General features: G+C 50.4%; 2 protein-coding genes across 4 annotated transcripts in view; one reads left to right on the top strand and one right to left on the bottom strand.

Moving 5' to 3' along the window:
• The window catches only part of tle2a (TLE family member 2, transcriptional corepressor a), a 35928-nt gene extending 26946 nt beyond the window's left edge, over positions 1-8982 (top strand). For all 3 annotated transcript variants that reach the window (XM_030373391.1, XM_030373392.1, XM_030373393.1), the window contains 11 exons: positions 1-17; positions 466-627; positions 1079-1205; positions 2364-2569; positions 3901-3980; positions 4508-4757; positions 5258-5505; positions 5896-6043; positions 6694-6844; positions 7136-7212; positions 7585-8982. The exon at positions 1-17 is cut by the window's left edge and continues 28 nt beyond it. In XM_030373391.1, coding sequence (XP_030229251.1) covers positions 1-17; positions 466-627; positions 1079-1205; positions 2364-2569; positions 3901-3980; positions 4508-4757; positions 5258-5505; positions 5896-6043; positions 6694-6844; positions 7136-7212; positions 7585-7692 — 1574 coding nt within the window. In that variant the 3' untranslated portion in view covers positions 7693-8982. The remainder of the gene's footprint in view (positions 18-465; positions 628-1078; positions 1206-2363; positions 2570-3900; positions 3981-4507; positions 4758-5257; positions 5506-5895; positions 6044-6693; positions 6845-7135; positions 7213-7584) is intronic.
• A 5335-nt stretch (positions 8983-14317) lies between these two features.
• Positions 14318-15000, bottom strand: part of tle2b (TLE family member 2, transcriptional corepressor b) — a gene marked incomplete in the record, with an annotated part of 76524 nt that continues 75841 nt past the window's right edge. Inside the window, 1 exon segment of the mRNA XM_030373394.1 lies at positions 14318-14905. Coding sequence (XP_030229254.1) covers positions 14798-14905 — 108 coding nt within the window.

Raw genomic sequence — 15000 nt, forward strand, 5'->3', positions numbered from 1 at the left:
ATTTAGTGGTGGACGAGGTTAGTATGTCGCTGTTGGACTCTTGGGTCCACTCCACGTCACACTCTTTATCTGCACGGTTGTGCAAACACAGACGCACACAGACACACAGATAAAGAGACACACACACACACACGTGCACACGCACACGCCCTGCGCGGTGCCGCCTGCATCCCAATGGGCCTCTCTGACCCGCCCTCTCACACACCACACACACCATACACACATACACTCGCAAACACGTGCACACCAACATGCAAAAATGCATGGAAATGTCAAGGCTCATTCAGGCATTTATTGACGCATTCAATTACAAGCGTCTCATGCCATTTTTTTGATGCGAAAAAGACTGAAATATCGGAGGGGAACGCAAGCTGGACCTCTGCCAAACAGCAAATAATAATCCAGAAATGTAATTCATAGTTTTAACATATAAAGTGTTTTCTAAACCGCGTTCTGAATGCCCAGGACCCGTCGTCCCCGCGCAGTGTGCAGTCCTACTCCTCCAGGGAGAACGGCCTGGACAAGATGCCCCCCTCCCGCAAGGAGGCTCCCCCCCAGGCCAGCCCCACCTCCCTGGCCTCCTCCAGCAGCGCCCCCTCCCCCTCCAGGGGGAAGGAGCCCCCACAGGTAACGTGGGACACACACACACGCACACGTACGTCGGACACACACACACAAATATACGGACTGACACGCACGCACACGTACGTCGGACACACAAACACACACACACAAACATACGGACAGACACTCACGCACACGTACGTCCGACACAACACACACAAACATACGGACACACGCACACGTACGTCGGACGCACACACACACAAACATACGGACAGACACGCACGCACGCACGCATATGGACGCACTGACGCGATACTCTGTAATGCGTCTGTAAAATATATGCACGTATGTATAATTAGCATTTCGGTATTAGCATGACTAGTAAAAGCTCAACTCAGAAATGTGCGCATTCATACCCGTATTCCTACCTTTTCGCTTTTATTATTTGAGGTTCATGTTCTTTATCGAAATCTCATCTTCATTTATATCCCCCCCCCCCCCCCCCCCCCAGAGAGAGAAGTCGAGCACCCCAGGGATGAAGCCTGGCACCCCCATGTCCCAGGAGTCCAACACCCCTGGACCAAGCGGACCCCCACAGTTCCGCCCGGTGCCAGGCAAGCCTGCCGTGGACCCTCTGGGTAAGACCACACACACACACCACACACCGCACAAAACACACACACAGGACAATAGTGTTGAAACAATCTATATCGAGACCTTTGTATATTTTATGTTCAAGTGCGTGTTGTGTTGATTCAGACGGCTAACAACCCCTCACACGGTTCGATAAACCATCAAGTACACTTATATGGTCTTTAAAGATCTCCATCAAAGGGACAAAGAGAAGCCTAGCGTCGCATCCAGCGGCTAGCTGCCACCTTGAAACACGTTTCCCTCGGCACCAAGTACCCCACCTGTACGTTGAATCTCATTGGTTGGCTATCAGGTAGCAGCCCCCCCACATACATGCACACTGACACACACGTGCGCATGCACACACACACACACTGACCACCATCTGGGCTTAATAAGTAGCAGTGGTTAGAAACGTTCAGTGCTCCTCACTTTCTAAATGGAAAGATTAGGAGGGGTGACGGACTGTGACTGTGAGCTGGTTCATAATAAGCCTTGATCTATTCCAGAGCCTCTCTCTCTCTCACTCGTTCTCTCTCTCTCTCTCGCGCTCTCGTGCTCTGTCGCTGTGTCTTTTTTTCCCTCTCCAACACACACACACACACACACACACACACACACACACACACACACACACACACACACACACACACACACACACACACACACACACACACACCAAGAAATAATGCATGAATTGTACAAATTGCAGGTGCACCTCACATGGATACATACACACGAACGCATGCACCTAGCCGCATTAAGGAGCTGCATATGTGGGCGGTTGCCAGCAGGGGGCAATAGTGGTCTTGTTCTGCAGACAGCCTCCAGAGGCTGTGGAGGCGGCTGGGCGTCTGTGTTCACAGGCTCTGAGCTGTCACTCTGGGCCGTCTCAGGCCCTGAGAGGCCCAGCGTGGGGATCTCCTTCATCCTATATTAGCATGAGAGAACAGCGAGGGAAAACACTTTGCATAACCTAACCTCTCGTTGTCTTGCCCTCCCCTCCCCCGCCATCTCCATCCGTCCCACCCTCCCATATCTCTCCCTCCCCCCTCTCTCTCTCTCTCTCTCTCTTCCTCCCTCCCTCCATCCTCCCCACTATGTCCATCTTATCTCATCCTCCCCCCCCCCCCCCTCCCTCCCTCCCCCCTCTCTCCCTCCAGCCCTGGGTCTGAGGAACTCTCTGGCGGTCCAGGGAGCCTACCCTCCGGGGGCCTTCGGCCTGCCCCCCCCAGGGGTGAACGGGGACCTGCCCGGGGGAGCGGGCTACGGGGCAGCGCTCCACCTGGTCTCCCCCCAGATGAACGGGTCGGCGGCAGCCGCCGCCGCCGCCGCCGCCGCCGCCGCGGGCTACGGACGGTCACCTGTGGTGAGAGGGGGAGGGGTTCTTGTTCTACCTTGGTTATCCTCGATTCGTTTTTGTGCATTCCCTTTTCGTATCGCTGCTACTGTTATGTTTGCTGGCGTTTGACGGTAGTTGATCATTGGGAGACCGGCGGGAGGTTTGTTTTTAGTTTGTATATACAGTAGATGAGTGGATGTTGAAGGGATTTCTGTGAAATTTTAGTTTTGCAACACGCAGCAGCTCTGTATGCTTGCATGACATCGTGAACAAATGTCTCTCCAGCCCTTCTACACATTAAAACAACGTGTTGTAGCGTGTCAAGGACAAAAGCACATCAATGCGGAATTTTGATTTAATATTATATTGAATATTTTTTAATATAATTTGATGGACTGTCACCATTACCCTGTGTAACGCCATCAGGGATGTTCTCTTGGTGGAGAAGGGCTGGATGACTTTTTGAACCTACTTGATCTTTGAGGCGGGGCTCAATCGGTCTACTTGAAGCCTAAAGTGGTGTACATCAATATGTTTGTTTTACCTCTCGCGTTAATGTCTCCTGCGATCAAGATGTGGTGATGTTTTAATTTGGCATTTTTTCAAAAGACGGATATGTCAAGAGAGGAAGGAGTGAATGAATGAACGGAGATGTAATTGTTGGATCTATAATTGAGCATCAATCATCCTTTTTTTTTCTTATCATTCACACAGCCTTCTGTGTCTGACTTTCAATACCACTTCCTTTCAATCACCACTCTCACTTCTACCTTCTCCTCGCCTCTCCGCTTTTTTCCTTCACCCTTCTTCACCTTCTCCTCTGTCCTCCTACTACCTCACCAATCTCCCCCTCTTCCTACTATATTCTCCTCCTGCTCCCTTCACCCCCTTCTCCTAATACCTTTACCATTCTCCTCCTTCTCCTACTCCCTTCTCCCCTTCTCCTCCTACTCCCTTTCAACCCTATTCTCCTACTACCTTCTTCCCTCACCTCCTACTCACCTCTCCTCCTTCTCCTTCTCACCTCTCCTCCCTCTCCTTCTCCCCTCTCCTCCCTCTCCTTCTCCCCTCTCCTCCTTCTCCTCTTCTCCTCCTACTCCCTTCACTTCTCCCCTTCTCCTCCCTCTCCTTCACCCCTCTCCCCCCTCTCCCCCTTCTCCTCCTGCTCCCTTCACCCCTGTGATCCCATCTGATCCCTTCTGGTCCCGCTGTCGTCTCCGACCGTCCCCTCCTGCTCTTCCCCCGCCCTCCGGCTCCCCTCCCATCTCTCTTCCTTTCCTCTTCCTGTCTCCGGGTCTGAGCTGAGAGCTCCCATCTCCTGCCAGGGGTCTTAACGTCTGCCCCCTCGTGTCTTCCAGGTGGGCTATGAGTCTCCCCACCCACACATGAGGGTTCCCGGGCTGCCTGCCAGCCTGCAGGCTGCCGCGTCAGGGAAGCCGTGAGTTCATTCATACATCCGTCTCAGCCCCCCCCCCCCCCCCTTCCTCAACCACCTGCAGTGGCAACCTCAATATCTGTACGCATTTTCTTACTGCTGCAAGAGATGTGCGATGTCTAGTGTTCCTTTTTCCATTCAGTCGATCTCTTTCCACTAATGAACTCTCACGTTCTCCTTCTCTCCCTCTCTCCCCCTCTCTCTCTCTCTCTCTCCCCCTCTCTCGCTCTCTCGCTCTCTCGCTCTCTCGCTCTCTCGCTCTCGCTCTCGCTCTCGCTCTCGCTCTCGCTCTCTCTCTCTCTCTTTATCTCTCTATTGCTCTCATGCACTCTCTCCCTCTCTCTCTCTCTCTCTCTCTCTCTCTCTCTCTCTCTCTCTCTCTCTCTCTCTCTCTCTCTCTCTCTCTCTCTCTCTCTCTCTCTCTCTCTCTCTCTCTCTCTCTCTCTCTCTCTCTCTCTATTCCTCTCATGCACTCTCTCTCTCTCTCTCTCTTTCTCTCTCTTTCTCTCTCTCTCCCCCTCTCTCTTTAGGGCCTACTCGTTCCACGTGGCGGCCGACGGCCAGATGCAGCCCGTGCCCTTCCCCCCGGACGCCCTGCTGGGCCCGGGCATCCCGCGCCACGCCCGGCAGATCCACACGCTCAACCACGGCGAGGTGGTGTGCGCCGTCACCATCAGCGCCTCCACGCGCCACGTCTACACCGGCGGCAAGGGCTGCGTGAAGGTGTGGGACATCAGCCAGCAGGGCAGCAAGAGCCCCATGGCCCAGCTGGACTGTCTGGTGAGTGGGAGGCTGCGGGGGGGGGGGGGGGGGTTTGTGGGTAAATGTGTGCGTTGCCAACAGTCGCTCTCACTCTCTCTCTCTCTGGACGTTCCTCAGTGCACCTTGTTGTCTGCTTCGGTTGCGAGTGATGCGTTAAGCATAAGAGAGCTTGTTATTATGTAAATACAAGGAAAACACTAAGGATTTCCCGTTCTGATAAAGAGCGCAACACACTCAAACCGTCTCTCAAGCGTGCAAGCACACACACATGCGCACACCCACAGCCGCGCGGCGCCTAAATTACCCCAGCGTTGTCAGCGAGGTAATCTGCTACATTAAACATCGCCAGCATCCTGCTGAGACAGCATATCTTAAGTTTGGAGCTGATAAATGACTCTTCTCCCCGAGTCTTTTAAGAGCGTACAACCCTCATATTTATTTATACTAATATAAATCTGCATCTACAAACATGCGTTTGTTTAACAGGAGATCTGTTTATCTCTTATCGCCCGACACAGAACCGGGACAACTACATCCGCTCCTGTAAACTCCTCCCCGACGGGCGCACCTTGATCGTGGGCGGGGAGGCCAGCACGCTGTCCATCTGGGACCTGGCCACGCCCACCCCCCGCATCAAGGCGGAGCTCACCTCCTCGGCGCCCGCCTGCTACGCGCTGGCCATCTCCCCCGACAACAAGGTCTGCTTCTCCTGCTGCAGCGACGGCAACATCGTGGTCTGGGACCTCCACAACCAGACGCTGGTCAGGTGAGCACCGCGCTGGCTCTCTGGTTCACAGCTCGGGCCACGCCTTCAGCCACAACACACTCAGTTGGGAGGACAGTGCGTAGGTACAGACGCTGGGCACTCAGCCTCAGGGGTGCGTCCTGCTGGGTGACTCCAGGCTGCTCAGGACGGACAGAGACGTGACGGAGGACGGTCAGCAGTGAGGAGGCGGCTGGAGGGAGAGTCACAGTGTCTCAGGGTTTTCGATAACCCCGGCTCCTGACTTCAGTTACGAAGCGAGGAGCAGAGCGAGGGGAGAGACCCAAGGGGAGAGACCCGGCACTAGAGAGCGTGTGTGGGGTCAGAGACAGGAGGTGTGATGGTTGTGTGTTACGTGTGTGTGTGACTCCCGGTGTTGTTGGGTCCATGCAGGCAGTTCCAGGGCCACACGGACGGAGCGAGCTGCATCGACATCTCCAACGACGGCACCAAGCTGTGGACGGGGGGCCTGGACAACACGGTGCGCTGCTGGGACCTCCGGGAGGGACGGCAGCTGCAGCAGCACGACTTCACCTCACAGGTACACACACACACACACACGCACGCAAGCGCACACAACTCGCACACGCCTCCACACAGCTCACACGCGTGCACAACTCACACGCATGCGCACACAACTCGCATACATACGCACGTATATACGCACACACACACAGATCAAGCTGGAGGTTTGCTCTTTGTAATGCATTTCATTTGATGCCTACACTCATACTTCAAACACCCCATCACCAAAGACCACTCACCTAAGTGACACACACACACACACTCCCAACTTGCAAGAATTTGTCTGACAGCCGCACACGTACACGCGTGTAGGAAAAAAGGCGGACTCCTTTTGCAGGTAAAATATGTACACACAGTCGAGCTGGCGTACGGGCGACAGTTTATCTTCACACAGTTTTACTTCACACAGTCACGGTAGTCACACAATCCCGGCACGGCTTTCATCCTAGCGAGAAGCTTCCCACTTAGCGGAGGGGCTCGTCGAGCAGGTGTTGAGTCGTCACACGAGCGCGCCTTTCATGGCGCCCTTCAGCGCGCGTGCACTGCCGCTCAAACCCTCGCTCGTTTGTGTAACCTCATTGCGATCGTCTCCTTTTTCAACTCGCCCTCCTCCTCCTCCTCCTCCTCCTCCTCCTCTCCCTGGTCCCGTCGTGGTCCCGTCTGCAGATCTTCTCTCTGGGCTACTGTCCCACCGGAGAGTGGCTGGCGGTGGGCATGGAGAGCAGCAACGTGGAGGTCCTGCACGTCTCCAAGCCTGACAAGTACCAGCTGCACCTCCACGAGAGCTGCGTGCTCTCCCTCAAGTTTGCCTACTGCGGTAAGGACACACACACACGCACGCGCGCGCACACACACACGCACGCGCGCACACCCGGCAGACTTGAGTGATGGTCTGGTTACATCTTACTCCCTAGGAGGATTATATTCAGACAAATTGTTCAGACCTTCGCCCTCTTATCATGACTTCCAGGGGATGCCTCGTCTCCGTCGAACTGTACAAAGGCTGCCATTTATTCCCTGCATGTTGTCTTGGCTTCCCCAGAGGCTCATCTGTTAAACTGCGTGTGTGTATGTGTGTGTGTGATCATGTTGTCTTCTCGTCCCCTAGGCAAATGGTTTGTGAGCACCGGCAAAGATAACCTGCTGAACGCTTGGCGGACGCCCTACGGGTCGAGTATATTCCAGGTAGGCCTTTGCTTGGGGCTTCAACCAGGGGTTTTATTATTGAGTGTTCCATCAATGGGAAGGATAACCCAAAAACACATCCTCCTTGATGGAACAAAGAAACTGTAATCCTGTGTTAAAAAATGCATCGATCAGAGAACCGTAAACTCATCAATATATTTTGGGGAACACTTATTTTGATTACTTCAATATCAAATAGAATTGACGTCAGTTTAAATCTGTCCTCAGAGAATCGACTCCTATTATTTCATGATCCATCATGGGGCAATAGTTTAAACTCCAGCCATTTGTTTCTCCGTCTGAAAATGTACTTCGTACAAAGGGTTGTCACTAACTCGACTCCTCCCTTCCACTTCCTGTCCTCTGCCGCAGTCCAAGGAGTCCTCCTCGGTCCTGAGCTGCGACATCTCCCCCGACGACCAGTTCATCGTCACCGGATCCGGGGACAAGAAAGCCACAGTCTACGAAGTCATCTACTGAAGCGGAAGCTGATTGGCTACTGGGAAGAAATATTATATAGATGTGGGCGGGGCTTTGGGCTCCCCCCTCCCCCCCTACCCCTACCCCCCCACCCCCCCCACCCCCTGTGTACCAATGACTGTACAGAGAGATGGTTGGCATGGAAACAAAAGACATTCACTTGTACTTTGTTTGTTTTATTGACGTTTGTGAAGGGATTGAACGACAGACAATGAGAGGGCGAGAGACTGAAGCGAGAAGAAGCGAGGGACACAAAGTCACATCTCTGGAGATCTCTTGATTGTTGAACATGGTTTCCAATGCTCTGAGAATGCTGGTTAGTCGAATAGTTGTGTGCAGATGTGGGATACCTCCAAAGAACTTTGTTGTTTTTTTTTGTTCCTTTTTGTTTTTTTGGTTCCTTTTTATTTTTAAAAAACAAAACAAAACCTCTGTAGTGACCAAGAAATTAGCAAAAAAAAAAAAAAGAATCATATTTTTTTAGCTTTTAAAATTTCTCTTGGCGGGGGGGGGGGGGGGGGATGGCGGGGCCGTCGGACCACCGCCACATGACAAGAGGCCATGGCGGACAGAGGTCGTGGAATTGAGAGAGCAAGAGGAGGAGACGGGGTGGGGGGAAGGTTCAAGGAGCAGTTGGAAAATTGCGTGGAAGGGGCAGCAGCTCCGTGGAGAGTCAGTCTTCGCCCAGTCCCCTCCCCCTCTCCAATGCCCTCTTCTTCAGCACTTGGCTGTTGGACGGGGTGGACGGGGGGGGGGGGGGGGGGAGGTTTTTGGGGAAGGTGGGCTGATGGATTACAAGACTCTAAACTTTCGTTCCGGATGTTTCCCAACTCCTTCTCTCCTGGTTCTCGGTTTTCAGCGGCATCATGATTGTATTATCTATCTGGCACATATATAAATCTGTGGACCGGGGACGGCTGGATGCTCTAACTAACCCCTCCCTACTTCAAGATGATCCTATCTCCATGTTTTCTGACGACAGAAGACTCATTTTGGTCCTACGATGCTTTTTTGCGAGCCCTAGCCTCGACTAGCCAGGCCCAGGAACGGAACAAGACCACACATGACGCGCATTCATCACTAAGGGTCTGCATTGACAACCGGTTCGCTCAGATTATCAGGGACATGGCTACTACAAAAACAGTCCATTCCAATGATGTGTTTTTCTATCGTCTTCGTCGGGGGACACATAGGATGACCGGCATTTCCCCCCTCTCCCCCCCTGAATTCATTCGTGAACCTTGACCTTGCTATATATGGACATGTAAATAAAGTTCTCTAAAAGGCAAAGCAGTATGTCATCATTTGTGACTCGGGATTCATTTGGAGATATTTTATACTGTGAAGCATTGGGCCGAGATATCCGTTAATTCTCTCCATCGTTCTTTTTCTATCACTATTCTAGATTTTCATGTTCACCCAGCTATTTTCTATTTCTTTTTCCTATATTTTCATATTCGTTTTATCTTTATTTTTTTCAGTAAGGAATGAAAAGCGTAACCCTGGAATCTAACCCTTAAAGAATACTAACCCTGAAACCTAACCCTAAAAGAATACAAACCCTTAACCTCACCCTAAGAGGAACCCCCATCCCTGAAACCTAACCCTACAAGGAAACCATAACCCTAAAAGGAAACCTAACCCTAAAAGGAAAACGTAACCCTGAAACCTAACCCTAAAAGGAAAACGTAAGCCTGTAACCTAACCCTAAAAGGAAACTTAACCCTGAAACCTAACCCTAAAAGGAAACGCAAACCTTTTCCAGAAATCTTTCTCTACATTCTGTCTCTTTTTTAGGCTCATTTCGACGCATTAAGATCATTGTCTCTTATCTGAACGCAGGGCAGAGTTCAACTTATTCTCCTCAGGGTTCACCTGGACCCCTTGTCACTTTACAATGAAGCACACTGTCGAGCCCAATATGTTTTGCTTTTTCATTTAAAACGTGATTCAATCATAAAATCTTTTGATAGTCTTGGCAATGATGGGCTGAAGATTTGGCCAAGAAAGAGTTTGGAAGTAAGTAGCGTGAAAGCAGATTCAATGTTGGCCTCCTTTCTCCTAGCTGATTGTGAGTGTAATGCCGTCAAAAGGAAACATATTCAGGGATTGGCCGTGCAGCCAACAGCACAGCTTCTACAACCCCATTCAGTCTCATGGGTTGGGTCGGTAGCCAGATTATTAAATGGTTGTCATCTTTCAGAGGCTGATGTGTCTAGACACTTTGGTTGCCCGCGCTTAAAGTCATGGCTGCAGAATATTATTGGCTGTTATTCATACACAAAGGTTTCGAGCACCATAGAGGTTGCACTAAAGTGATTATATTATAATCTGAAAACTACTATGATCATATCTGATCTATAAATGGACAGCTGGAAACCTGGAAAGGCCCACTCTTTAGTTGGCATGGTAACAGAGCAGCCTCGTGCAGAACATGGGTTATCAAGAGAATCAGAGTAGAACACAAATAGACTGACCTATAAACTGGTCTGGCTGGGAGCAGACGTCGTTCTCACCATGTTAGATGGGGATAACTTTAGCACAGCTTCTTGAGAGAAAAAAACGAAGTCAGTCCACAATACATGTTTCAAAAGTAGAAACTCATTTCAGCCGCCAATTAAACCGGACAACCTTTGAAGACGCACACTGTGGTTTCTTTCATGTACAGAATCTGAAGCCCATCATGCCAACAGCTTTCCAAGATTGAAAGTGGAATCGAACAAGCTCTGTGGACTCAGGGTAATGTGCATGAAGGGACACTAGAGCTGAATTAAATAAGACGGTGCCCTTGATGGATAGAATCATGAAAAAAATATATTTTCTACATCACAAAATTAAATGAGGTGTAGCCATTTATACTTTAGGATTTTATCTGTAAAGACATTCTAGTGTTTATGTGTTGTGCATTCCAAGCAGCAGTCGATTCTAGATCGGATTGTGAAAAAATAATGGTTAACTTTTGTAAAGTTATGATAAATTTGCCCTTAAAGAAGTAATCAAAATCCAAAAGACAATTTATGGCAGCATCTCGTAATGGTATAGCCTTCAAAACTTGCATTATCATCTGGTGAGGATAGGATTTGTTAAGAATTAACACATTCAATCAACATAAATTATGAGAACTATGGCCTCAAATAACCACATTATGTTTGAAATAGAAATTGAATTGAAAAAAACTAGATAGGAAAGTGAATGATACAATACATACTTAAAATTACATACATTGCATTTGCTCCATTAGCGTGGAATTTTGAAATCCGAAGGTTTGATATGCAGCGACATATACACCGACATTTGATAGACACCGAAAAAATCGTTTTAATGTGCTACATTTATTTACTATAGACCATAGCAGTCGACGGTCTTAATCTTCTTGCAGGAACTAAAGAAGACGGAGGAGGTGGATCACACATAGTGTCGAGCCGAACACTAATGCAACGCCGTGAAACGAGAGCGATTCCTCTTTTATCTGTGGCGTTTCATTTAGCTGCCTCTGTGCGCCGATTTCTTGGACAACTAATTAACTTGTTTACAGTCGACCAGGGAGAAACCCTGGTGCACTACGCTCTGCCACAAACCCCTGGAAGGGAGATGTTTTAAGGGGTACCGTGGACTGTGGTCTGCGGTATTACCTTGGGGATTTCACTTGACCAGATTACTGCCACAGGCTCATTGAATCCACCTCTGAACGTTAACCTCGACAAAACTGTGATTTATTTTCCTCTCTTCTCAGATAAAACATGACACAAGAGACACCTAAAAAGATGAACACAATTCTTCTTTAATTTTATGCAGTATTTTTTTGATTTTTTTTACAGCACATGGGAACGGTGCCAGGGGTGGGGTGGGGTGGGGCGGGGGGGGGGGGGGGGGGGGGGGGTTAACAGTGCATTAAAAACACAACAAAAATATGTTCCTTGGCTTTTAAAAGTACAAGTCATAAGCTTTTTTTTCGTTTTTTGTTTTTTAAACTTAAGTCTCTTTCATTGGAACAGAGAAAGCACACGCAGAGAGACAAATTACTGACATTGAAAGTACAGCATTAGTATAAAATACTCAAACTCTAAAAGCTAGCATACCAGCAGATGCATAGCAATTAATCAGCATCCTTATGGGTAGTGTGCAAAAAATTGGATAGATGGTACATCCTTTAAGGTCTGCTCGTGGCAGAAATAAACGGGTAGAGAGGCAGGCAAAGGCATTACAACACACACATCTCTTCAGTTTTCTGCCCACTCTATAAGCACAGGGCTTACATTTCTAGAGCTTTCTCTGCACGGCATTCAACACTTCAATAGAAAAGTCTAGGTCTCTTTTTTTTAAAGTGATGTTTATGCAAGACTCCTCTACATGATGAGTCTTGACAATGTGCCAGCCAGGTTGCTGATAGGCCAATGAACTGTTCCTAGCAATGGCTGAACACGACTAAAATCATTGTCTCAGTAAGATTGGGACTGGAGAATATCATCGGGTGCAGTAACGATAAAGACTGAGGGTCACATGACTCGTTCTCTATTGTCACGCCAACGTCTCATCTGATGCTAAATGAGGACACAGAACTCAACAGAAACGCATAAGGTATCAAGTTCTTATTTACATCGGGGACTAAAACGGGAACACAAAATACACCAACCAAAACAGAAATAATGAACACAATTATGATAAAAAAAAATGAAACAACCAAAGAGCACAACAAAACGTTTTTTTCTTCTCAAGAGAACGTGAGTTATTTCAGTGCAGACACCAGACCACTAGCTCACCATCATCATCATAAAAAACATCAGTTTGAAAGAATAATCCAAAGGAAAACACAATTGGGCACAAGCTCCCACCCCTGTATTTGGCTAAGGTTGTTGTGTGTTGTCTGTTCTCTGCCTGATCACCCAGCCCCAGATGTACTACTATCACGACCCTCCATCATGACATAAAGATATCTTTACATAAGACTAGCAAACACTTTTACATGTTAAATATCGAAAAATAAATGAGCCAAAACGAAAAGCAAAAAAAAAGAACAAATCCGTACATGATGATGTACGGATTGATGCAGTGATGCAGATTCTACTGGATGAGTTCAAATATACATTTGCTGGGCCGTTCCCCTCTGGTTTGTAATATGATAATAGGACAAGAGCAGATGATGCCTTCTGCTGTATAGCAACCGATAGCCTAATGCAGCAAATATGTAGTGCAAGAGCACCGGATATGCTAATATGTTAGCGTGCAGTGTTTGGGGGCAGTGTCCTGGGTGAGAATCCCCTATTCCCTCGCGCGACAACCGCTACCTCTGTCCGACTCAACACCAAAATAGATATCAAGCAGGGAGCGTCCTGTATCAATATTCCATTTGGTGGTCTGCGTATACATACACTTAAAAGAGGTGGCGTGTGTGTGTGTGTGTGTGTTGGTGTGCGAATGTATTTATTTCTGTGTGTAGATTAGTCGTGATGCATGGATCTTTGTATGCGGTTCAACAAAAGCTCCTGGGAGCGAATGTACACAAACATGTGAATGTTTTCCTGTTAGCCTAGCCTAGCCGCCGCCACCACCGCCAGCCCCACCACCACCACCACCACCACCACCACCACCACCACCACCACCACCAGCCCCAGCAGGACCAGCAGAGAGCAGCCAGTGTTCCCCCAGCCCCTGACACCTCTCGCTGGGGACAGAGAGCCGCGGCGTCGGCCTCATTAGGGCCTCCACTGTCTGCCTAATGAATCGATTGTGGGGCATCAGTGCTCCCTCTCTCTGCTGCTCCCGCCGGGGCTCCTGCCCCCCCAACCACCCCCCCCCCCCTCCCCTCCCTCCCTCTATCTCCCCCACCTCCCCCCCCCCCCCTCCTCCCCGCTCTGCTCCTCCTCTGGGGGCCCTCCCGACCACTGAGCTCTTAATAATCAGGAAACAGCTCTAATTACCCTCCCTCGCCCCCCTCCCCGCCCCCACCATAACACCCACCACCCACCACCCCCACCGAGACACCCCCCTACTTCCTTTCACTCTCGCTCCTGGTTCCTGTGCCTTTTGCACATTTACCCTTATTTCCCTCACTCCCGCTCCCTTTTCTCCCCTTCTCTCTCTCTCTCTCGCGCGCTCGTTCCTTTCTCGTTGTTATCTTCACGCTCAACCAGGCCCTGTCTTTGTCCCCTTATCTCACTGCTTCTTCTTTGTTTCTGCGAACACCCCCCCCCCCCCCCCCCCCCCCCCCCCACACCCCCTCCCTCCCTCTCTTCCTTCCCTTATTCCTCTCTGGCTCTGTCCCCATCTCTCTAGCTCACTCGTTCGCTCTTCCCCTCTCCCTCTCCCTCTCTCTCTGGCTCGCTTGCTCACTTGCTCTCTCTCTCTCTCTCTCTCTCTCTCTCTCTGGCTCGCTCTCGCTCTCTCTCTCTCTCTCTCTCTCTCTCTCTCTCTGGCTCGCTCTCTCTCTCTCTCTCTCTCTCTCTCTCTCTCTCTCTCTCTCTCTCTCTCTCTCTCTCTCTCTCTCTCTCTCTGGCTCGCCCCTGCTCTCTCCCCTGTTGTATCTTGCTCGAGCTAAAATTGGAGCGGGGTGGTTGGAGAGAGGAGGAGCTGGTGGTGCCGGGAGGGTTGGGTGTTTTTGGAGGTGGCGTTGGCTGAGCTGTGTGTGTGTGTGTGTGTGTGTGTGTGTGTGTGTGTGCGCGTGTGTGTGTGTGTGTGGGGGAAGGAAAGGCGGGGGGGATTCTTAATCACAGTCGAGGGCAGGGGGCAGCATGTGAGCGGAGCTGAATAAGGGATGAACACAGGAAGGGGCTTTATGTGTGTTTGCGCGTGTGTGTGTGTGTGCGTGTGTGCGTGCGTGTGCGAGGTGCATGTGAGTGAATGCAGTTGTTTGTGTGTGTGTGTGTGCGTTTTGAGGAGGGCTGGTTACACGAGTTGTTCCGTTACTATTCGATACCTCCCCATCCAAACCCACGGCTCAACATCCCTCCACATTACTTCATCAACCCCCCCCCCCCCCCCCCCCCCCCCACTGGAAGGATGTGAAATCACCAGTCAACACCCCTCACACACACAGATATATACACCCCCCCCAAACCCACACACAGCCAGCGCTGCACTGCGTTGAGCTAGGGGCCCGGGGGGGCCTTCAGTACACCACTTCATAGACGGTGGCTTTCTTGTCCCCGGAGCCCGTCACGATGTACTTATCGTCGGGCGAGACGTCGCAGCTCAGGACGGACGACGACTCCTTTGACTGGGGAGGAAGGGGGAGAGGGAGGGAGAGGGAGAGAGAGGGGGGAGAGAGGGGGAGGGAGAGAGAGGGAGGGAGAGGGGGGGTGAGAGGGAGGG

The sequence above is a fragment of the Gadus morhua genome, chromosome 12 (assembly GCF_902167405.1).
Source record: "Gadus morhua chromosome 12, gadMor3.0, whole genome shotgun sequence".
Lineage (NCBI taxonomy): Eukaryota > Metazoa > Chordata > Actinopteri > Gadiformes > Gadidae > Gadus > Gadus morhua.